The sequence below is a fragment of the Xenopus laevis genome, chromosome 4S (genome assembly GCF_017654675.1).
Source record: "Xenopus laevis strain J_2021 chromosome 4S, Xenopus_laevis_v10.1, whole genome shotgun sequence".
NCBI lineage: Eukaryota > Metazoa > Chordata > Amphibia > Anura > Pipidae > Xenopus > Xenopus laevis.
In genome coordinates this window covers 82,932,144-82,958,036 of record NC_054378.1, presented here as the reverse complement: position 1 = coordinate 82,958,036, position 25,893 = coordinate 82,932,144, and the positions used below count along the sequence as shown (strand labels likewise).

The 25,893-nt window shown below is 39.4% G+C and overlaps 1 protein-coding gene across 2 annotated transcripts in view; it reads left to right on the top strand.

Moving 5' to 3' along the window:
- The window catches only part of plppr5.S (phospholipid phosphatase related 5 S homeolog), a 97,246-nt gene that overhangs the window by 66,416 nt on the left and 4,937 nt on the right, over positions 1–25,893 (top strand). Inside the window, exons 4-6 of one of the 2 annotated variants that reach the window (XR_005960984.1) lie at positions 12,166–12,342; positions 14,192–14,311; positions 20,921–21,128. Coding sequence is in view for 1 of the 2 variants with exons in the window: in XM_018259857.2 (XP_018115346.2) it covers positions 12,166–12,342; positions 14,192–14,311 (297 nt within the window). In the remaining variant the exon portion in view is untranslated. The remainder of the gene's footprint in view (positions 1–12,165; positions 12,343–14,191; positions 14,312–20,920; positions 21,129–25,893) is intronic. The other variant, XM_018259857.2, reaches the window with a different exon arrangement.

Here is a 25,893-nt window from a genome sequence, read left to right as displayed (position 1 = left end):
TACCAGAACTAGAGCCAAGCACCGTGGTCAGAGCTCTCTTCACCAGTATGTGTGACCACTTTTGGGCTTCGGGAAGGCCCTCCGCCTACTGGGGTGCCACCTGGACTTATGAGTGGGCAAGGCTAGAGTTCTGGCAGGCAATGGGGCACGGCAGGTATCTAGAGTCTTTTGGGCCGAGGATCACGGTTACAGGCAAGGATGAGGCAGAGAGGATAGTCAGACAGGCTGGGTCGAGGCAGGCAGATAGCAAGGATCGTCAGGCAGGAAAAGGTCAAAACCGGGTAACAAGCAGAAGGGGTTCAGGCAATAGAGTAGTCGGTTAACAGGCACAGGTCAGGATTCAGATGGGAGCGTCGTCAGGAAACAGGCAGAGGTCAAAAACCGGATTCAAACAGGTTCAGAATATAGCACAAGGCTCAGAAGCACCAGGAAACAATATCCTATCACGGGCAATGCATAAAGTAAAACTGTACCTTTAAATACATTTGAAATTCGCGCCTTTGTATGACGTCAGCGCGCCTGCGCCTTGAAATAATGCGCATGCGCGCCGCGCGCGCACTAGGACCCGGAAGCCGACGGAGAAGGAGCGCGGCGGCGTGGGGGCCGTCCACGCCGCCGCGACTCAGGTAATTTTCTTACATTACCCCCCTCTCTAGGGGGGGCCACTGGACCCCCAGGCTTCCCAGGAAACTTAATGTGAAATTGCCTCCTGAGGCGGTCAGCCTTGATGTCATCAACTGAGACCCAGGAGTTCTCCTCAGGACCAAATCCCTTCCATCTAGTGAGGTACTGGAGTTTGTTACGTACCAAACGGGAATCAAGGAACTCCTGGATCTCAAATTCAGGCTGACCGTCAACTTGCACTGGAGGAGGAACAGAAACAAGGCGGGTGTTAGAAGCAGGTTTTAGTAGCGAGACATGAAAGGAATGAGAAATTTTGAAATTAACAGGTAACTTAAGACGAACAGAAGAAGGGTTGATAACAGAAGTGATGGGATATGGACCAATGAAACGGGGACCCAATTTTAGGGAAGGAACTTTCAATTTAATGTTCTTGGTGGAGAGCCACACCAAGTCTCCCACCTTATATTGGGGTGCCTCCCTGCGTCTCCTATCAGCAGCCCTCTTCTGAGAGGATGTAGCTGTCTTAAGAGAGTTGTGAACTTGTGACCAGACTTTAGAAAACTGTTCGACAGAGGAGTTGGCAGATGGAACAGAGGAACCAGACCCTGAAAAAGAAAATGCCTTGGGGTGCAACCCATTAACAATAAAAAACGGAGACTCCCCAGTGGAGGAGTGTGAAGCATTATTGTAGGCAAATTCTGCCCAGGGTAACAATTCTGCCCAAGAAGACTGATTCTCAGAGACATAGCACCTTAGAAATTGTTCTAAGGTCTGATTTACCCTTTCAGTTTGCCCGTTGGTTTGTGGGTGATAAGCAGTAGAAAACGAAAGATTAATCCCCACTAAAGAGCAAAATGCTCGCCAAAACTTGGAGACAAACTGAACCCCTCTGTCAGAAACAATATTAACAGGAAAACCATGTAACTTGAATATGTGCTGAATAAAAAGCTCAGATAAGGTTTTAGCGGAAGGGAGATGTGGAAGTGCGACAAAATGACCCATTTTGCTAAATCTGTCCACGACCACCCAAATTACTGTTTTCCCCTGGGACGATGGTAAGTCCACTATAAAATCCATCGAAAGATGGGTCCACGGTCTCTCAGGAATAGGCAGGGGAATGAGTAATCCCTGGGACAAATTTTTAGAAGATTTAGAGCGTTGGCAAACAGGGCAAGAGTCTACAAACGATTTTACATCTTGCTTGAAAGTTGGCCACCACACACTTCTGGACAACAAAGATGTAGTTTTACTTACACCGGGGTGTCCTGCCATTTTGGAATCATGAACCTCTCTTAACACCTGTTCTCTGAGATTTTCAGGAACAAAAAGCCTCCCCTCAGGAGTGTTGGAGGGAGCATCATTTTGAACAGAGGACAATAAGGAAGAGAGGTCAGATTCCAATGTGGCTACAATACATTCACTTGGGATAATAGAAGGATTATCATCTAAGTCAGAACAGATTGAGTCGAAGCTCCTAGAGAGAGCATCTGCCTTGATGTTCTTTGTACCAGGTCTAAAGGTTAAAGAAAAATCAAACCTGGTGAAGAACAGAGCCCACCTAGCCTGTCTAGGGTTTAATCGCTTAGCTGACTCAATATAGAGCAAATTCTTATGGTCAGTATAGACCGTAATCTGGTGTTTAGCCCCCTCCAGTAGGTGCCGCCATTCCTCAAAGGCCCACTTGACTGCCAACAATTCACGATTCCCTATATCATAGTTTACCTCAGCGGGCAGGAACTTCCTAGAGAAGAACGCACAGGGATGCAATTTGTTGGTAGTCGGGTGCCTTTGGGAAAGAACCGCCCCTGCTCCTACCTCAGAAGCATCTACTTCCACAATGAAAGGTAAAGCAGTATCAGGATGGCGTAGAATTGGGGCGGAACTGAATTCCCTCTTGAGGGTTTCAAAAGCTTGAATAGCTTCAGGGGGCCACATGCTGGGATCAACACCTTTTTTGGTTAAATTAGTGATGGGCGCCACTATGACAGAAAAGTTTTTGATGAATTGCCTGTAATAATTTGCGAACCCCAAGAATCTTTGGGTTGCACGCAATGAAAGGGGTTGAGTCCAATCCAGGACAGCTCTCACCTTGCCCGGATCCATTTCAAGACCCTTAAAAGAAATGTTGAACCCCAGAAATTGGACAGAGGTTACCTCGAATGTGCATTTCTCTAACTTAGCATACAGACAATTCACCCTTAACCTACGTAATACCTCACAGACATGAATGCGATGTTCGCAAAGGTTTGCAGAAAAAATTAGTATGTCGTCAAGATAAACCACAACATATACCCCCAACAGGTCCCGGAAGATGTCATTGACAAATTCCTGAAACACTGCTGGGGCGTTACATAGACCAGGGCATTACGAGGTACTCATAGTGGCCATCCCTGGTATTGAAAGCAGTTTTCCACTCGTCCCCCTCCCTGATCCGTATGAGATTGTAAGCTCCCCTCAGGTCTAATTTGGAGAAGATTTTAGCATCCTTGACCTGGTCAAACAATTCAGAGATAAGGGGTAAGGGATAGCGGTTTTTCACAGTGATCTTGTTCAAGCCCCTATAATCAATACAGGGGCGTAAACCACCGTCTTTCTTGCCTACAAAGAAAAACCCTGCCCCCGCAGGAGAACTGGAAGGCCTAATAAACCCTCTATCAAGGTTCTCTTGAATATACTCTCTCATTGCCTGGGCCTCAGGCAATGAGAGGGGAAAGGTTCTGCCTCGAGGGGGAGATGATCCCGGAAGCAGATCAATAGGGCAGTCATACTGCCGATGTGGGGGTAGTGTCTCAGCTGCCTTTTTGGAAAATACGTCAGAATAGGCAGTGTAGGCAGATGGTAACCCCTCAAGGATGGTATTACCCACTACAGATGGAGTACACACCCCACTACAACCAGAACCCCACTGAATAAACTCCCTAGAAACCCAATCTATCAGAGGGTTATGCCTCTGGAGCCAGGGTAAACCCAGAATGAGAGGACAGGAAGCTCCCTCAATGAGGTACAAAGCTATTTCTTCAGAATGCAGATTACTTATACACAAGGACAGGTTGATGGTCTTTTGGGAAACCACCCCAGACCCCAAGGGTCTTTTGTCTACAGCAAGGATTCTCATGGGCGGATTAAGGGCAACCAGAGGAATTTTGAATTTTGCAGCAAAAGCCGCGTCCAAGAAATTACCCTCTGCCCCAGAATCAATGAAAGCCGACACTTCGATAGTGCCCGTAGGCCAGGTCAATTTAACTGGTAATAGAACCTTAGAGGCAGATTGGGGAGAGGAAACGCCTGCACCCAAATGGAGCTCCCCTTCTCCATTTAAGCTTGGGCGTTTCCCGGCCTCTTGGTGCATTGATTGAGAAAGTGACCCTTCTCCCCACAATAAATACACAGCCCAAGGGACCGCCTGCGTGCCTTTTCCTCAGGAGTAAGGTGTGAGATGCCTAGCTGCATAGGCTCCTCCTGAGGTTGAGACACAGAGGGGTTTGAAAACTTAGCACTATGAACATGTTTATACCCAACATAAGTATCCTGTTCATCCCTATTCACCCTTTGTCTCCTATCTATCTGGATGGCCAAAGACATAAGGTCATCCAGACTAGAAGATAGGGGATAGTTAACAAGGCTGTCTTTGACAGATTTGGCCAGACCAATGCGAAACTGACTCCGTAGAGCCGTATCATTCCACCCCGTTTCCACCGCCCACCTACGAAACTCAGTACAATAAGTTTCCACCTCCCGTTTACCTTGGCGTAATTTACGAATCGCGGAGTCGGCCGAAGAGGCGCGATCCGGGTCATCGTATAGAATAGCCATAGAACGGAAGAACTGGTCTAAAGATAAACGGGCAGGATCGGTGGCTGGCAGTCTAAGTGCCCAGATTTGGGGGTCACCCACTAATAAGGTCATAACGAATCTGACCTTTTCCTCATCAGAGGGGAAAGAATGGGGGAAAAAGCTGAGGTACAGCTTGCAGGCTTCTTGAAAAACAAAAAACTGGGTTCTGTCCCCACCGAACTTGGCAGGAAATGCGATCTTTGGTTCCTGGGGTCTGGATGTAGAACCCCTATCTGGCGGGGAACCCACAGAGGATGTAGGAACAGAACTAGCTGACTGCTGCGAGGGTCCCAGCTGGCGGGTTAGATTATGGAACCCCTGGAGCAGATAATTTTGCTTTTGCTCCTGGTCCTCCATTCGTTGCAGCAAAGTAGTAAGCAACAGATCAGTGGATGTTGGGAGAGGAGCAGCAGCAGCAGCAGCTTCAATGTGATCGTCGTCCTCCATGGCCCGTGATAATGTCACGGCCGGCACCCAATACCAGAACTAGAGCCAAGCACCGTGGTCAGAGCTCTCTTCACCAGTATGTGTGACCACTTTTGGGCTTCGGGAAGGCCCTCCGCCTACTGGGGTGCCACCTGGACTTATGAGTGGGCAAGGCTAGAGTTCTGGCAGGCAATGGGGCACGGCAGGTATCTAGAGTCTTTTGGGCCGAGGATCACGGTTACAGGCAAGGATGAGGCAGAGAGGATAGTCAGACAGGCTGGGTCGAGGCAGGCAGATAGCAAGGATCGTCAGGCAGGAAAAGGTCAAAACCGGGTAACAAGCAGAAGGGGTTCAGGCAATAGAGTAGTCGGTTAACAGGCACAGGTCAGGATTCAGATGGGAGCGTCGTCAGGAAACAGGCAGAGGTCAAAAACCGGATTCAAACAGGTTCAGAATATAGCACAAGGCTCAGAAGCACCAGGAAACAATATCCTATCACGGGCAATGCATAAAGTAAAACTGTACCTTTAAATACATTTGAAATTCGCGCCTTTGTATGACGTCAGCGCGCCTGCGCCTTGAAATAATGCGCATGCGCGCCGCGCGCGCACTAGGACCCGGAAGCCGACGGAGAAGGAGCGCGGCGGCGTGGCGGCCGTCCACGCCGCCGCGACTCAGGTAATTTTCTTACATTGTGATTTTAATCTAAAATTGTTAGATAATAAGTCATTCTAGAATAACTGAGTAAAATCAGGCTTAAGCCCTCTTGTATTTAACATGCAGCAGTTCATAATAACATTGGCTCTCAGTATTTTTTGCTATGTTTGACAAATAACACTCCATTCACTGCATTTTTTTCCATAATGTGGGTGGCTGCTATGGCAACGACTGCCTCCTCTTGCTGGAAAAAAAAAGAAAGAAAAAACCTTTTTTAAACATTTTTCTTATTGAATTGTGTCTTCCTGCATATTATCAAAATCATTACATGGAACACCTAAAAGATCAGATGTTACTGATATTTAAAAAATAATATATTAGAATATGGGTTCTGAATTTTGAAAAGATGAATTTAGAAGCCAAAAACAAACAGAAGACTTGCTAAAATATGTTATTTTAGGAAATGTTACAGAAATACAGAAGAAGCAATAATGAAATGTTTTACTGAAATTACAACAAAAGGGAATGCCATTATACCTCCCCCTTTTCTTGTTCTCTTCCTTTCTCTCACACTTTCCCAATCTTTATAAAAGTGTAGGAACCCATAGGGTTAACTCCCTATTGTCTGGCAATCCTCTATTTAATATTTCCCTCCAAGTCCCGGTGCCTGAGTTGGTTAGGATTTCCAGTTGGCCCAGGAAGTTTATGACTATCACTTCCTGTTTACCTTTAATATAGTAACTGGAAACCCAGATCTCTTGCTCTTTGGCTTCCACCTTTTGAAATTGGTGGATGTCTGCTGGGGAGTATGGGAAAATAAGGCCACAGTAAAGAGTTCTGCCCTAAAAGGATAACCCCTTGATAGCTGGAGGTAGTTTTCTTTTAGGTTCAACTGGTCTTAAAGTGAAGGCACCACAGTAAGAACAGGAAATCAGGTTAGTTTTTACTCCCTTAACAATAGAGGGGATCTGGACCGCTAGCTAAAAGCCTTTAAAGTACATCTCACAACCAGTCAGACTTATCCACAGTGGTGTGATTGTTTTGATATGCCTATGATTTATTGTGGTACTTCATCTATCTCAATTGACCCTGTATCAACCCTGTAGTGTGTGCAATTAAGTCTATTATGTCTGTTTAAGAATTTCTGACATCCCATTTAACTATTGCATCTATTACTCTTCCCAACATTGCTAGGGTCCAGCTAGAAAAAGGAGTCCAATGTACCCTCAATAGAAATTACTTTCTGGGCCAAGATAGGGTTTCAAAAGTAATTGAGCAGATATTTCCACTCTGTTTTAGCTCCCATACAGGTAACTGGCATTAGGGTTTTTTATTTTTTGGTAAACATTTGTGGGCATTGTGGCAACTCCATCTATGAGTGTGAATTGATTGGTGGGTGGGCTTAGACATGTTTGTCTTCTTTGAGTTGCCTTGTAAAGGATGGTGAATGGTGTCAGCAGCTGAAGGTAGGGAAAGCAGCAGTAAAGACAAAGTGCTCCTGAGGTCAGATCAGTGAAAGTGGAGGGAAAGGCTAGAGGTTCAAGCAATGTTCCATCTAAACTATGTGATCCTACACATGCAATTTTGAGAATTTTGTTCAAAAATCCTTCATTTTGTACTTTTTTGACCTTCACACAATATGTTTAAAAAGGAACACACGCAGCCAAGAAGAAATCAGAGGGAACGTTGAGTTAATGCACATAGCACTGTATTCATGTGGGTAAAGAGATATCATCAACATAGCAATATACTCTAGAGCACTACGCTGAGCTTACTTACCACCTATTACTTAACCTTATTCTATAACCGCTAGTAAGGATGGTGGGCCTGTGCTTTTGGAATTGCACTGTGCACCTAGCAACCAAATTCCAATCAAGCAGTAGGTACAGAGTGCTACCTCACCCAGGACACAAGTGCTTTTAGAATAAACACTGATAGGTTATTGTTTTTACTGTCTCACTGTTCTTACTATTGCTACAGTTTAATTTTGCTTTTACAGAAAAAAATGCAACCAGAACAATAGTAATTCAATATATTATCAAATTAAATAGGCTTCATATAGAAGTAGCAGAAAACAGCATAAATTACTTCTATGTCTGAGGATTACATAGTCCTATTGGAATGAATTTGTTTTTCTGAAAATAAACATCCAAGTCAATAATGTTTACATTTTAGTCTTTCCTAACTTATTAAATCAGTCAGTTTGTGCGTATCCTTCAGATGTTTTGTCTTTCTGTTTTATCCACTCTCTATTTTCTATGTTACAAGGTTACTGGAGTCAGCAGATCCCAAGAAAGCATATTTATTTTGAGGGTAGCACAGTAAGAAATAGGCTGTACTTTCTGATTTTTTTTTAAAAGCACTTCGCAGTCATCTGAGATTACTTTTCAAGAAAACTCAAAGTCCACTTGCTTTAGGGGCCCATTTATTAAAGGTTGAATTTTAGCAGAATTAGAGCTTATATTCTCTAAAACCATGAATGCCATGAAGGTTATTAAAATATCTGAATATAAAAAATACAAATGAAAAAAACATTGAAAGAATGTGGTAAAAAATATTAAAACCTCTAATTTTATTAAAACTTCGAGGGGAAAAATTTGAAAACCTCTGAAAAAAACAAAAAAAAAATTCAATAGGATCAGTACAGCTCCCATTGACTTCTATGGGACCTTGGGTACTTTTGCTTGGCAAAGTTTTGTAAGAAACATGAATTTTTAGAGAAAATAGGTCCCTTACATAAATAGGTTTTCTTCCAAATACTGTATATAATTATATAATAATACCCGGATTAATTAAAATCTTCATCGACAATTTGAGGGAAGAGTTTTAGTGGTATTACTTTTACCATTTCATTTTTAAGACCCTTTCTTGCTCATATTTCTGTTAAACATTAACAAGATTTGATTGATTTTGAACTTACTTGCCAATCATCTGAGTATGTATGGTACTTGAGGCTGCTCGCTTTGGTTAACAGGTATAGTCTATGTATGGCCATCCTAACAACTACCTACAGAAATGGCGGCAGCTGACAAACAGTGTTAATATTTGCACGGATATGCCTATATGTTTTCAAAAGTATATGATACTTATTTCCTTAGGACAGTGGTATATGAGATGATTTCAAACTCTTTGTTAGTTTGTTATAAAATTGCTTAATAGTATGATCTATGTCTGGAAGGCTCACCAGATGTGGTCTTGCGTTATATCTATGATGAGAGAAATAGTAGATATTACAGGTAGCATGATGCCTTTAACAGCATTTGAGTTATCAGTAACAAAACGTGTTTTTATATACAGTAGAATTTTGCAGAATTCACCAGCAGGCAAACATAGGAGTTTTATAGTACAGTAAACTGTTATAGCTCCTGAAATGATGCTGAAAATTGGGATGGTAATTGCATTCATTGTGCTAAACAAGTTGTCAAAGGGTCATTATCAAGCCATTTAATTTGATTACATGCTGTAGATGCTGCAGCCTGCAGCTCTTCCTCGCTGCTTAAAAATAAAATTCTGCTCATCCTCTAATGCACTTTGTTTACTAATTAAAACACATTATGCTATTTTCAGAAAATTCCCTCTAATTTTGTTCTTTAGAGAAGAAGCCTCTTTTTTTCTCATACAATACTGCCCGGTCTGTGTCACTTTTTGCCTGGTGCTTGTACCCATGTACAGTAGGTTAATGAGTCTCTGTGACTGTAGGGCAAAGGTGCAGAACTATCAAAGTATGAAATTAAAGCTCACCACAAAAAAAAAAAAACTCACCCACTTTCCATTCATTCCTATGGGATTTTTAGAAGGATATTTATCAATGGGTGAAACTTAAAGGACCAGTAACATCACAAAATGAAATTGTTTTAAAATAATAAAAATATAATGCAGTATTGCCCTGCACTGGTAAAACTGCTGTGTTTGCTTCAGAAACACTACTATTGTTTATATAAATGTGCTGCTGTGTGGCAATGGGAGCAGCCATTCAAAAGAGAAAAGGCTCAAGTTGCACAGCAGATAGCAGATAAGCTCTGTAGAACATAATGTTATCTGTTATCCATTATTTATCCTGTGCCATATAGCCGTTTTTCAATTTCCACCATTGCTACTCGGCAGCTTGTTTATATGAACTATAGTAGTGTTTCTGAAGCAAACAGATCAGTCTTACTAGTGCAGGGCCACAGTACATGATATTTTCATTACTTTAAACCACTTTCAGTTTTTGGTGTTACTGTTCCTTTAAAGTTCACCATCTGATAAATATGCTTCTAAAAATCCCATTGCAATAAACAGAAAGTACCTGAGTTTTATCTGTGGTGCATTTAAATCTCACATTTTGATAAATCTGCCCCTTAATAAAGTGTTCGTTATTAGTGGGTGCTCTGTCTGTTACAGCAGAAGAGTCCTCAAAACATGCCTAGGAATGCTATAGCAGTAACTGGTCACAGTTGTCATAGTACATTGTATATGCAAATGAAAGAATTAAATGGGTTACTTGTTTCAACATCTACTTTGTAGATTATATTTTACAAGTTTATCTAATGAAACTCATATCTCTTAACACTTGTCTCTCTGTTAAAGAGTACTGTATGTAATGTACATTTCACATTTTTAAACAATGTCTACTTAATGATTTACTTTTTTCAGCAAAAGTATATTTACTTTATTCCTTTATAAATATATACACACATAGTACACAATTGCTTATAATCAGATGTTGCTAGGGCTCATTGCTAACAAATCAATAAACATCCTAAATCTGTTTTCATCTCTTTTTTTCCTCTACAACCATTTATACATAATATGTCTATGCATATGTTTATCATGAGCTTATAGAATGCAACCAAGATTCACAGCAAGAAGGCAACAAATAATACACAACTGCCACATTGCCACTAGAGGCATGGGTCAGTATTACATGAACCACTCCTCATGACTGGATCATGTATTAGTATCCATTTGTCTACCAATACATGCCACAGATGATGGGTAGTCTGTTTCTAAAACATAAGTAGTTCTTATACTAAATACTCCTTGGTAGGTATATATCACAAGCATTAACCTATGGAGAGTTTGGGAGTGTTGGCATATGTGTTTAATGTCCTGCTTTGATTAGCTGTTTTGTTAAAAAGTAGCTTGAATGAAATGTCAGTAATAAATGCAGAAATTTTGTAGTGTGTCGACAGGACTACTGCTGCTTGTACTGTGCCAATGACCCACGTGTACCTGAGCAACTCCCTGCAACTCCTGGTACCTTGTCTGGTTCTGTGTAGCAAAGGATCCAGTCACAGAGATGGTTTCTTGCAGCAAAATAACTGGGTTATTTACAGTGAACAGTTGCAATGAAATAATTCACAGATATTTGATGTCAATCAGAGTAATAATAGCAGAATAACCTTTCAGAAGTGAAATAGGCATGATATAGGTTACCATGCTCCCGGGGCAAATCCTCCCATAAAGTAGAGCTTCATGCACAGGGGGGGTCTTGTATCTTGGCACCCTCACTGGTCCTCAACTCACCCACTGAAATCCCTGCACTAGTGGTGGAATCACCACTGGTCCTTACCCCACTATTTCTCCTCGTTGGAGCAGAAGCTGCTCAGTACCTTCCCTGAACCTTTCTCTTGCTCCTAGAACAACTATGACAAAACTTACTATATAATTCTTTCTAACTTTTACCAGACCGCAGACCTGGGCCTGTAACACATCAGGTCCCATGAAAGACCTTGAGCACATGGTGCTATATCCTTTTCTAGTTTCACATATTTATTATTTATTATTATTAACATGTATTTATATAGCACCAACATATTGCGTAGCACTGTAAAGTAAATGTGATTATACAACTAAATCACATGAATTACATACATAGAACATATGGAGTAACAAACATCACAATCAATACAGGTACAAAAAGGTGAGGAAGGCCCTATGCATAGGCATACAGTCTAAAGGGAAGGGAGTAATACACAAGGTGTGGGAGTGGGCAAGATCAGATTAAGTGGGTGAGAAATGTGGTATTGTATGTGGTGTTGCGTTTGGTAGTTAAGCAGGGTGAGGATAGGCTTCTCGAAAGAAGTGCGTTTTCAGAGATTTCTTGAAAGCAGAAAGGTTGGGAGAAAGTCGGACAGACAGAGTTCCAGAGGAGGGGTGCAGCCCTTGCAAAGTTATGAATGCGAGCATGTGAGGAGATGATGAGAGAAGAGTTGAGTAGCAGGTCAGTAGAGGAGCGTAGTAAGCAGTTGGGTGAGTATATAGAGATGAGTTCAGAGATGTAGGGTGGGGCAGAGTTATGAAGTGCTTTGAAAGTCAGTGTCATTAATTTGAATTTGATTCTGAAAGGTAATGGAAGACAGTGCAGGGATTGACAGAATGGCGAGGCAGAGGAGGAGCGGTTGCTGAGGCAAACCATAGCCTAGAGAAAATCCTAGAGGACCCAGGAAGGGAGACATACGGTAGCTGCCTGGGTATACTAAAGGACCACTAAGGTGTCCAAATAATAAGGGGGAATTGCCTGAATTACTATACCTAAAACACAGGGTCCCTCTGCCTCTTTGAACATTGTCTTTATATTTCTAAATATAACTTATCATTGTGTTCTATCTGAATTGTGGTTTGTTCTGTTTTTACTTTCAGATTTATATTACCAGCACAATCAAAGCCAAAGGAACACGACTCGCCAAACCTGTCCTATGTTTGTGTTTAATGTGTTTGGCGTTTCTTACTGGAATAAACAGGGTGGCGGAATATCGCAATCATTGGTCTGATGTCATAGCAGGGTTTCTTATTGGAATATCAATAGCTGTTTTTCTGGTATGTAACATATTTCCCTTTAGGTTAAAACTTTTTTTTAAAACTGTAAATAATGACAATATTAAATGTGAATATAAATATATAATACAATGGTCTGAAAAAGTTTCAGCTTGTATCTTGCCATTGCTTTTTGGTGCCTAAAAATTATTTTTATTATGTAAGCTCTGAAATATAATGCTATTCCTGTAATATTCTGTATAAACCAACAAAATGCACTTTTTTGACTGATCTGACTATTACACGACAATGCTTAAAGCCTTAATGCATGGTGCATTGCATTGCAGATGATATCTTGTAAACCCCATATATATGTATATGGAAAATATATGGAAAGAAAGTTACAGAACAATCCATGAACATATGAAAGCATGTGACCCAAGGCTTCAGTAGTTTTATACAAGTCAAGGAGCTCAGAGAAAGAAGGGCTGCTGGCACTGCCTTTCTGGTGCAGAACTTTCTAAATTCTATTTATGCGTGTTACTGCCTAGTGCTGGGGTGCCACCAGATTGGGTGAGATAACACATTTTTAAAATGATTTCCATTTTCTTTGTAATAATAAAACAGTACCTTGTACCTTATCCAAACTAAGATATAAATAATCCTTATTTGGAAGCAACACAAGCCTTTTGTGTCGATTTAATGTTTATATGATTTTCTAGTAGTGGACTTAAGGTATGAAGATCCAAATTACAGACAGATCTGTTATCCAGAAAACCCCAGGTCCCGAGCATTCTGAATAACAGGTTCCATACTTGTACTATGTTAATTAAATCATTCATACTTGTACACATGCAAGGCTATCATTTCACCTTTAATACATTTTAATGGAAAATACTTATTTCGTTGTTGTATATATACTGTGTATATACCTTTTTTATACCCCGCATTACTGTAAATATGCATTTTATACTTATAATGTCCTTGTCTCTCTCCTTTTAGAGCTATGTTACTATATACTGTATAAACATTATTTGGCAACATAATATTTGAACTTGGATAGAGAACTGGATAAAAAATAGGTTGTAGAGAAAGTTGGTAAATAGAACATTGGACCAGTGTTGGTGGAGTAGCTCAGGAGGCTTTTTAATTTGTTCATAAATGAACGAGAGATTGGCATTTTAAGTAATGACTCTATTTTTGCTGATAATACTAAATTGTACAGAATTCTAGTTCCATGCAGGATGTTGCTGTTTTGCATCTGGTCAATTTAGAGGACTGGGTTTTGGGGGTATCATCAGTTGAGGAAGATTTGGATAAAATGATTCAACTTTAGGTGTGATGAGGCTTAGGACTTAATAAATACTTTTCAACTTTAGAATTATCATTACTAGTGTTTGGTCTTCACATCATAGTTGTTTTCTGATTGGAATTGTAAACACCATTGATTATAATCAAACATCAGTAAACCAACACTTGATAACAGGAGATGGGTAAGAGGGAAGGTGCTTTCCCTAGGCTTGTCCATGCCCAAGTAATCTGGTGGGTTATGGTGAGTTGGAATTTCTGATTGCCCACCCCATGGACAGTAAATTGGCTTACAACTGGTAATGTAAACCCCCTCCTTGCTTGGTCCCAATAACCATGGCTCACCCTCATCCACTAGGGGATGAGTATTGTGTGAACTTTATAAGTGCAAAAGCTACTCACCAGCCAGTCAGAAAACAAGAATATAAGGTAAAGCCACACTTTATAAAATCCACAAACAAAATAAAATAGCACAATATATAGACAGTTTTCAGAGATCTACTGTATTTGATAGTGTTAATTATTCACATCTCAGAGGGAAATATATAACATTTTTATTGCTAAGACCACCTTCGCTTAAAGGGTTATTATTTTGTTTTTTTAGGTAGTATGTGTGGTAAATAATTTTAAGGGACGACGAACAGAACATGAACACTGGACGACTGATAACTTTGGCCAGATGCCAATGATCAGCATCCCTCGGGTAGAGAATCCTTTGGAGAAGGTATGCAATTTATGATACAATATCAATTTATCAGTTCTTCATTTGGAATTTGTGCAAAGGAAATGTTTTTCCTGTATTTTTCCAACAGAAGCTTCATAAATCAAGAAGTTACACTTACTGGGCAAAATGGCAGCAAAATACTTTATGCGTACTGTGTTTTTCTTACCATGTTTATACATACAACTTATTGTGGAGTTTTTTGTCCTCTTTAATGAAGAAAACTACCAGTAGAGGTTTTGTTGCATATTTTTCAAAAAGAGGGTTCTTCATTAGTGATGAGCAAATTTTTTCAGGAGGCAAAGAATTGCTGTGAGAATCCAGCATGCAAAAATGCATTAATTTCATTGCATTTTGCGTGAAAAAAATTTCATCAAAATGTATGTTTTAAGGAAAAAGACTTAAATGTGTTTCGCTAAATTTTTAGAATCACTATTCTTCACAGTTTCTATGTTCTTATTTCATCTATACTGTAACTATAAAGAATAGGGTGGTCAAAGTGAAAAAGATTAACTTTAAAGGAAATGGTGTACCCAAAAAATAAAACGAGCTTGTTCTCACAGTGGTGTTATTTAAATTTATTTTTAATATGGATAATTATATTCACCTGAGGAAGTCACACACTATTGGGCTATTGACTGATAACACCATCAAGCGTTTTGTACAGTTACCTTACTTTGCCTGTTCCTGGGACTTTGTGAGTACTTGCCAAAAAACTCTTGATTGTGTTTTCTCCTAGAGCTACAGGTCTGGGGCCTATGCATCCAGACCCTGCATTAAGGTTGGTGCACTTCTACTGACTATTGCACACACAAAAAAAAACATTTTGAGCTTCTTATTGACCAATTTATGTCAACTATTGTAAGTGCAATATATTCTATGTATTGAAGAAAAGTTTACATTATGATTTTACATTATGTGAGCAAACCCCCTCTGCTCTTTTATATTATATCTTATTTAATCTATGCTGCCATGATCAAAGGCAACCCACACAGAAAGGGTTTGCAATGAGGTAGAAAAAGGTTTTTCTTAAACGTACAATGGTACGATTTAGACACCATTTATACAATAATACTTATACATTCTTAACTTGTTTATTTCTGATAACATGTATATTTAGTCCAGGTTATTAGTTTCTCTATATGGTGAATCGCTCGTTCTTTTAATTGACTTCTACTGTTTTTTTTAATATTTCATGTATTTTCCTTTCTCCTTTCTTAAGAACCTGTATTCATTTTTTATTCTTTTGGATCAATTTCTCTTTATTTGAGGCAATATTTATAATTTGGCCCTGTATAACTGGCTCATGGCATTTATATAATTCCACAGTCCACAGAACAATAAGTCTGTATTCTTTGTCTAGAAATGAGCAACTAGGATGGAATTTTGTCTGTGGTATCTGCAGGATGGAGTTCTCATATCTTTGAGTTTTAGCTGTTTCGAGTCTCTGTACTTAACCAGGTATTACTTGCATTATAAGCTGCTTTGCTGGGACCATTTGGAAGTCTTTTATTTGGGGTTAGTGATTTATTTTTCTCAGAGGAAGTTCTGGTTTCTTTCTAAGCTATTCACACATCACAAAAAACAGTATAACACAAATAGTTGTATAGGAACTGTGCCTAAGTTTGTACTTACCAGAGTAGCCCTCCCACTCTAACACATAGGGGCAGATTTACTAAGGGTCGAATATCGAGGGTTAATTAACCCTCGATATTCGACTAGGAACTAAAATCGTTCAACTTCGAATATCGAAGTCGAACGATTTAGCGCTAATCCTACTATCGAAGGATTATTCGTTCGATCGAACGATTAAATTCTTCAAATCGAACGATTCGAAGGATTTTAATACAACGATCGAAGGAATATCCTTCGATCAAAAAAACGCAGGCAAGCCTATGGGGACCTTCCCCATAGGCTAACATTGACTTCGGTAGCTTTTAGCTGCCGAAGTAGGGGGTCGAAGTTTTTCTTAAAGAGACAGTACTTCGATTATCGAATGGTCGAATAGTCGAACGATTTTTAGTTCGAATCGTTCGATTCGAAGTCGAAGTAGTAGTCGAAGGTCGAAGTAGCCCATTCGATGGTCGAAGTAGCCAAAAAAACACTTCGAAATTCGAAGTTTTTTTAATTCGAATCCTTCACTCGAGCTTTGTAAATGTGCCCCATACAGTATAAGCTTTGGAAAGGCAGCTGAGCCACAGGCACCAAGTTTTGCAGCGATATTATGTAGAGCACATCAGTCAAAATGTGTTGATTAGTATGGAACAGAGAACTAAATGGAAAAAGCAAATCAAGTTTTTTTTTTTTTAAACTTCTCCATATCTGTTATGATAAGCATGGGATTGAGAAATGTTTGCATTATTTATATAAAAGGGCTCATTTATGAACACAACTTAAAAGCGCTACACTGTGCACATTGAAACATAACAAAGTTGACAAGGGTACTCTGTCTATGCAGTTTCAGCTTAATTGTATTCAAGGTGCAAAGTACAAGGTACAGAAACACAAGAAAGTGTGAATTTCATGCTAGCATCTGGTAAATCAAATGGAAGCTATTGAGCATTATACTCAGCAGTTACCTGCTTTAAAGGGGACCTGTCACTCAAAAAAATTATTCAAAATGCTATTTAATCACATTAGTCAAGCAAAATGAACTTTAATTATACTATATAAATTATTTAAATCTTGTTTCCTTCAGTCTAGGAATTCATAAATATAGCAAGCAGGCAGGAGCCATTTTTTGGACACTGTTATTAGCCTTGCATCATCTCAGAATCTTGTTTATTCACCAGAATGGGGGGACCCAATGTCCACCCCATGCCCTGGCTACACAATTGAACGGTACAATAAATATGCCTAAGGCATAGAGGAGGGGCAGACAATATTTAATTGGCAGCTGAGATTTTTAAATGAACGAACAACAGCTATGAAGGCTTTAATAAAAAATAGGAATTGGATTTCATGTTTGATTTGTAAAGGATTTTGATTATACAGCTTTTTGTGTCTGGGTGACAGGTCCACTTTAATGCTGGAATTCAGCAAGAAGATACAGACACGGGATGCCTTATCCAGGCATGGGAAGGGCATAACCTATAGAGTCCATTATAAGCAAACAATTCTAAATTTAAAAAAACAACAACATTTTTTCATTCTGTAATAATAAAACAGTACTTGATGGCAACTATGCTGCTTGAATTCATATTGGTGGCAAATCAATCCTACTGTGTTAATTTAATGTTTACCAGACTTAAGGCATGGTAATCCAGTTATTTTAAAAAAACCCAGGTCCCAAGCATTCCGATTAATAGATCCAATACCTGTAGTAAAAAATTGTGTTGCTTTTTTTATAAAGATGCAGAATTATGTTTACATCCCTTGAGTTAATGCCCCTTTTTTATGCAAGATATGACTGTATTTGCTTTAGTAGCCACAGAATGGCACTGCACAGAATTAGACAAGTTGTTATCTACAAAAACCCCTAGATCCTTCTCATTTAAGGAAACTCCCATACTGCATTTAGTGTATAACTTGCATTTATATTATTTTTGCCAAAGTGCATAACCTTGCATTTATCAACATTAAACCTCATTTTCCAGTTTGCTGCCCAGTTTTCCAACTTAGACAGATCACTCTGCAAAGTGGCAGCATCCTGCATGGAACCTATAGTTCTGCACAATTTAGTTTCATCTGCAAAAATAGAAACAGTACTTTCAATGCCCACCTCCAGGTCATTAATAAACAAATTGAAAAGGACCTAGTACAGAGCCCTGCAGTACTCCACTAACAAAACTGGTCCAATTAGAAAATGTTCCAGTTACCACTTTTGTTTGTAGTCTATCTTTTAGCCAGTTCTCTAACCAGGTATAAATACTATGGGGCGAAGTGGCAAACACTGGCAACAATTCTCCAGCGTTTCTGCCCACAGGGACATCAGCAATTTACTAACGGGTGCAGACGCCAATTCGCTAGTGAATAAGATAGGTGCTACCGCTCATTCTCACTCTATCACCAGGCAACAATTCGCTTTGGCAAATGGACGTTACTCCGCAAATTCACTAAAATGCGGATTTTACTGAACGTTACCTCTATCGCCAGACTTGCCTTCACCAGCTCAGACCAGGCGAAGTGCACTGGAGTGCATAGATCAGGGGTCAGCAACCCTTACTTTCAAGTGAGCCATTCTGCCCCGTCTTCCAGTAAAGAAAAATAGTCTGGAGCCGCAAAACATAACACAGCTTATAAAACTTTAAAAAATTTTACTTTTTTTTTTTATTTTAAATGTTACAATAACGAAATACAACAAACAAAAGTGCATATGTACAACAAACAAGTGTGCATATGTAGGCCTACTTTGAAATAAATTAAACACCGAATAGCCCTAATAAATGCTATTGTTCTCATCTGTTTAAAGGTGAGGGCTATAGACGTCAATAAAATATGCGTCACATCCACGTCTATAGCCCTCGCACCTGCTGCAGCTGAACTCTGGAGGCTTCTCTCTTGAGTGTGTGACTGCGGTAAGGACCATGATGAATCATCTTGCTGCGGCTTGGTCTTGCCTGTCGCTCCTGTGACGTCTGTACAGCCCTCGCACCTGCTGGTGGCTTCCTGTGTGTACGACCACGGTAAGCTAACCATTGTCTTACCACAGTCGCACACTCAAGAAGCCGCCAGCAGGTGCGAGGGCTGTATAGATGATGTGACAGGCAAAGTCACAAGATTGAGCCTCAGCAAGCAGGATGACAAGACCGAGCCACAGCAAGAGCCGCATGAGGCTCCAGAGCCACGGGTTGCCTACCCCTGGCATAGATCTTCCTCAATCTTCTGTTACTTACATCATATTCTGAGTGGAAAAATCATCAAAGTTCAAAAAACGCTTGCGTCTTTTCCTTTTTTCAGAATGATAGCCTGCAAAAGTCCTAAAAATTCCCCCATACATTTTCTAACATTAACTATACAGTGGGCTCATGTGTAGGGCATTATAACAACTCTATTGTCTTTATTAAGGTTCCCTGGACACGTGTAATTAACAGTGGAAATGTAATGTATTTGCTGTAACATATAACATAAAGACATCCATTCCACTTTCAAGTTCCCACCGTATGCAAGTTGCGGTAGGCAGAAATAAATGCTAGAGCATCTGCACTTTGAATTGTTTGCATTGCCAAAGTCGGTTAGTGAATCTGCCCCTATGTTCCAGGCCAACATTCCAGTAACCTTCTGTGTGGCACTGTATCAAATGATTTAGCAAAGTCTAAGTAAATCACATCCACTAGCTAGCACATCTTTGCTTTGAATTGCTCGCATTGCCAAAGTAACACTAGTGAAAAGTCGACAGCGTACGACGCCCACGTCTGAGTGAATTTTCACCTGGTGAAGTGTAGCAATGGGTGCGAAGTGGTTGCTGGCGACATTGACGGTTAGTGAATCTGGCCCTAGCGATGGGTGCGAAGTGGTTGCTGGTGACATTGACGGTTAGTGAATCTGCCCCTAGGTTCCAGGCCAACATTCCTTAATTTAACCATTAACCTTCTGTGTGGCACTGTATCAAATGCATTAGCAAAGTCTAAGTAAATCACATCCACTGCCATCCTAGAATCGAGGTCCCTGCTCACCTTCTCATAAAAAGAAAGTAAGTTAATCTGGCAAGATCGATTACACATAAAACCATGCTGGCACAAACTCATAGTATTATGATTTGCTATGAAGTCAGTATCTTATCCTTTATTAACCCTTCAAAAAGCTTTCCTATATCAGACTAACTGGCCTATAGTTTTGAGACTGAGAAAGGGATCCCTTTTTGAAAAGCGGCACCAAATTAGCAATTCACCAGTCTCTCTGCACCATGCCAGACCTCAATGAATCCTGAAAAATTAAGTAAAGAGGTTTGGCAATCACAGAGCTAAGCTCGCTAAGTACCCTGAGATGAATACCATCTGGCCCCGGACCTTTGTTTATATTAACATGTTCTAGTCTCTTTTGAATTTCCTCATGTGTGAACCGTGCATCATTAGCTGTATTACTAGAATTGGGACTATTAAAAGGAAACCTTCATTAACTGGTTCCTCATTTGTGTAGAAAGATAAAAAAAAATGAGTTCAGAATCTCAGCGTTTTTTGTGTTCTTATCAAACAACTGACCCCCCCTTCTGATACTAAGGGTCCCACCCCTTCCTGCTTAATTTTTTTAATATTATTTTTAAAAACAATTTGGATTTTTTTTACTGCTTGCTGCAATATCCTTTACCGTATTGATTTTAGCTTGCCTGATAGCTATTTTGCATGATTTATTGGCCTCCTTGTACCTTATAAAGGATTCGGCTGTCCCAACTAACATGAAAACCTTAAAAGTGGGTAAGAAAAGTCTTTTCTTACCCACCTCAACACCAACACTTCTATTGAACCAAAAAGCATGTGTGCCTGTTTTTGCCGAACAAAGGGCGGTTACAGCAGGTTGAAGCCTGCTGATCTGGGTGTGGATCTGGTCTAGTCCGATCCTGCTCCTTTATCTCCACCCACCTCATTAATTCCATGTGTTCCTTATCACCTAATCAAGACCCTTTATAAACCTGTCCCTGACCATTGCTTCTTGCTTGGTTATTGTGCTTCATAGCCCAGATCTTGCCATCCTGATTTCTGTTCTTGAAGTTCCTGGATTCCTGTTCCTGAGACCCTCCCTCAGTCTGTGATTCCCTAGCCTGTCTTATTGGATTTCCCGGTTGCACCTCTGGCCAGTCATTGGACTCTGCCTGCTGCCTGACCCAAGCATTTGGCCTGATTACTGGACTGAATTTTGTGCCTCTTGATTCCTTCTGTCTCTGGTTTGTGTATTTCTTTATATTTTCATTGTGCACCTGTTTAGTTACTTTGTGGCAGATTTACATAGGTGCAAATTTTTACCTCGTCACACTTCGAGCAACTTTGTCAGACATTAATTCGCAGTGCATACACTTAGGGGCAGATTTACTAAGGGTCAATGTGAATTCGAGGGAATTTTCGAAGTAAAAAAATTCGAAATTCAAAAGTAATTTTTTGGATTCTTCGACCATCGAATAGGATACTATGACTTTGAATTTACTTCGACTTCGATTTGAAGTAAAAATCGTTCGAATATTCGACCATTCGATAATCGAAGTACTGTCTCTTTAAAAAAACTTCGACTTCAATACTTCGCCAAATTAAACCTGCCGAAGTGCTATGTTAGCCTTTGGGGACCTTCTACAACATTTTTCTAAGTCTTTACACATCGAATAAAAATCGTTCGATCGATCGCTAAAATCGTTCGAATCATTCGACCGCAGGATTGCCAAATTTGTTGAAAAAACTTCGAATTCGATATTTGAATTCAAAGTTTTTTAATACGATGGTCGAAAAGTTTTTTTGTACTTCGAAATTTGACCCTTGATAAATCTGCCCCTTATTCATCAAAATGCGAAGTTGCGTCTCGGTAGACGAATGCTGGCAAAGTTTCACCAGCGAAAATTCGTCAGCATTAGCACTTCTAAAACAAATTTGGCATGACCTTCAAATGGTTAAAAAAAATTATTTAACAGTTACAACTTTTAAACATAATCGCACTTTAAAATATAAAAAAAACGCCAGCGTTTTGTCTTTTTTATGTCTTTTCAGCATACAGCACATGATGTCACTGACATAAGATTGTTGAGGATGTAGCTTCATCTTATCAGTTCTCCAGGTATAACCTGGCGAAACAGACTCTGGCGAAAAGGTTTAACATATTGTAACAATCGCTTGCCTGAGTGAAAATTCGCCTGGTGAAAGGGTACAAAATAGATATGGGCGAATTTGACCCGTTTCATCAAAAATTCGCCGCCGGCAAAATGTCGCCGATGCCCATAAAGGTCTATGGGTGTCAAAAAAAATTTGTCATGTGGTGAAATTTTTTTGACACGCGTCTTTTTTTTTTTTGACACATGACCCAATACAAGTCTATGGGCGTAATTTTTGCGGCAAAAAAAAAGGTGAAAAAATTCGCCCATCCCTTAGTGCTGAGCTCTTTCACTAGCGAATTGTCCTCTACACCTGTTAGTAAATCAACGATGTCCCTGCGTATTGTCTTTCTGGCGAATTTTCGCTTGTGAAGGTCACTTCGCTCTTTAGTAAATTTGCCCCATGTCTCATTAAATCCTGCATTTACTTTACTATGACTCTAAAATTTGGTGCTGCAATATACGGGTATACCCGTATATACCACCATACAGGCACCCATATGATTGTTTCACTTTAGTGTCTGATCATTATACATAACAATGATGTACAATTTGTACACTTTGCTTGTCCATAAAAGCCATATGTATTATTTAAAAAGAATATCATAAAATAATTTCCTTCTATTCATCAACACAAATAGGGCAATACAAATGTGTCTGCATTATAAAGGGCTTGTGTGTGTTGAGTGTTTGGGCTGCGATAAGCACCATATATCGGTGACCTTTCTGAAAAGGAGAACAGAACAACTTTTCTGACATTTTCAAAATGCAATAAACTGCCAAAATATAGTGTTCCAAGCTGTTCAAAAAATACAATAACATTTCTTGTCTCTTTCTAAATTAAAATGTTATACCATGAGCTTACAACACACTTTAATAATGTGCAGTTATGTGATTATAAGGTTCCAGATGGTTATCCACAATTTTTTTAATTTATGCATTGTTTGAAAATATTTAAAAAGCAGATAATTTTGTCCATAACAAGCAGTAAAACATTTAACATATATAATTTCATTTTCTAACTGTGACATCAGTTCATCTTATTTTATGTACACCAAGTTGAGTTTCAGTTTTAAAGTTAATGAAATGACAGGTACTTGTTTACCTTAATCAAATGCAATCTTGAGTAACCTTTTTGCATAAACACTTTTACAAAAACCAACTAGAGCCTGGCATCTACCACTTTTATGAAGCGATGAGTGAAACATTTTGCCATGTACAGATTTGCTGCAAATTTCATATTGAACAATAAATTTTATCATGCGACAAAATATTTGTGACCAAAAGGTTTCATTAATTTTTTGGCAAAGGGAAATGGGACACATTCACTCATCACTACTTTTATGGCATAGTGCACTTGTCTATTTACCTTTATTTAAAATACACTTTAAATACACTTACAATAAATTAAAGCAATGAAAATAAACGGTGTAGCTAAAAATACATTTTAATATTTTGGTTTGTATACCTGATTTAGTAAATGTGATTCTGAACATGCCCATAATGTTTACGTATATAAGTTAATTCAGTTTAGATAATGAGAAAAAAATTGTAGCTACTGTATATATATATATATATATATATATATATATATATATATATATATATATATATATATATATATATATATTCACTGTCACTCTTATAGGCTAATTTATGAATTTTGAAGGTGGAGAAAAACCCTGAAATTATTTTTCCGCAATTGCATTTTTTCCTTGTGTGCTAGATCAAGAAATACTTGTAACCACATTTTTCAATTAATTTTCAATGAGGCTAAAAAGCTCAAATGTTACTGGGAAAATAACGTTTTTGTAGGGATGGTTCATCTTTAAGTTAACTTGAGTTATAGAATAGCTAATTCTAAGCAACTTTCAATTGGCCTTTATTTTTTTCTTTATAATTTTTAGATTATTTTCTTTCTCCTTATAACTTTTTCCAGCTTTTAAATGGGTGTCACTGACCCCATCTAAAAATTAAATGCTCTTAAAACTACAAATTTATTGTCATTGCTAATTTTTATTAAATAAAACCCCACCTGCAGTGGGTTTTGATTTTAACAGCCTCCACTTATGAGAATTAAGTTTTTTTTTTTTTTTAAATTTTTATTTTTATTTCCTCCGGGAGTCAGCAATATCACATGTCAAAAAGTATCCACCAAGAAGGTCACACATAGTGGTGGTAATTACAGAAGTGATATAACAGTTTTGAACATTAAGCATGTACCCTTTAGAGAGAACGAGTGTCCCATAGGGCACCGAGGTAAAGGATAAAGATGTTCAACATTTCTAAACAAACACCGTGCGCTGTCATAGTCCGAATTAGGTCGAGGTGGGGGTCAGTACTGGAAATGGAGGATGTGCAATATGGGGTAAACAAAAGAACAAATCCCAGATAAAAGGAAAGAAAAAAAAAAAAAAAAAGGAAGGGGAGGGAAGGAGGGGGGGGAGGTAGACAGGAGCTATACCCATTGTTATAGTCCGCTCCGTAGAGATGATATAGGAAGGAGACAAGAAAAGAAAAAGGAAACACATGGCATAGATAAACATCTAACCCTTAATGACACAGCTCAGTAACTTGAGATTGCAAACGTTTTCATAGAATGTCTCAGATTGCACAATCGTGGTCTACGATGAGTATGATGGTTAGCCCATTCATAATCCCATGTTCTCCCTTTATCCTACTGCTTTTAACTTTTACACTTGGCAGATACCGGTCAGTCGTGTCTCATGTAGTGAGATCAAGGTATTGTAACCAGGGGCGCCAGGTTGCCCAATGGTTTAACATTGACTTATGGGAGTCGGAATGGATTTCCTCAAATTTGCGGATCTCCTCCATTTCTCTTATCCACTCGGACACTGTGGGTGGAATGTTGCTTTTCCATTTGCGAGGGATCAGGATTTTTGCAGCATTAAGAGCAGTTTGTGTCAGGGATTTTTTGTATGAGGAGGGAGAATCTGGAGTATGGTGTAAAAGAGTAGCAGACGGCTCGGCGGGGATATCCAAATGCAGTTCGTTCTTACACAAGTCTAGTATCTGAGTCCAGAATGTCTGAATGATTGGGCATTCCCAGAATATATGGAGCATTGTGCCTATATGGCTTTTGCATCTCCAGCATTTGTCTGAAGTCCCAGGGAACATAACATGTAGTTTCGAGGGAGTGTTGTACCAGAGAGAAAGTATTTTGTAGTTATTCTCCAAAATTCTGCAACTTCTAGGACCTTTAAGCGATTTTTCCAGAATATTTTCCCAGTCTTGTTCGGTTAAAGCGACATCCAGCATGCTCTCCCATTTCTTAAATCGTAACAGGGGGGAGTGTTTGGCATTGGTTGGACGCTGAAGTATTTGATAGATAGCGGAGATGCTCCTGAGAGGTGGTGTGGAGTGGCGGCACAGATTCTCAAAGTCTGTATATAGCAAGGCACTAGCGGGACGGTTATGTACTTTTTTTGTGTAGCTTGCAATTTGTTGGTACTTGAACCTTTCAGTGTCAGGGAGTGAAAAGGTGCTCTGTATTCGTTCCCAGGATGGCATGGTGCCTTTAGGACAGAGATGAAACAGTTGTGTCACCGTTCCATCTCGCCATTTATTAAAATAACCAGTTTGAGTGCCAGGTGGAAGAGAATTAAGTTTTTAAGTTCCTCCTTGATTGATAATCGTTTTAAAACTTTTTAACATATGTGTTACAGCTCTTTATTGTTTTAATTAGTGAGGTGTATTAAGGTAGGCCAGGCCGGCCAATTTTGAATTATATAGTATGTATGATAGCATGAATTCTTGTTATCAATAAAATAGTTTAAGCTAACTTTTATTACTCATCTTTCCATTCAGGCCATCCCCTATTCATATTCCAGGTTCT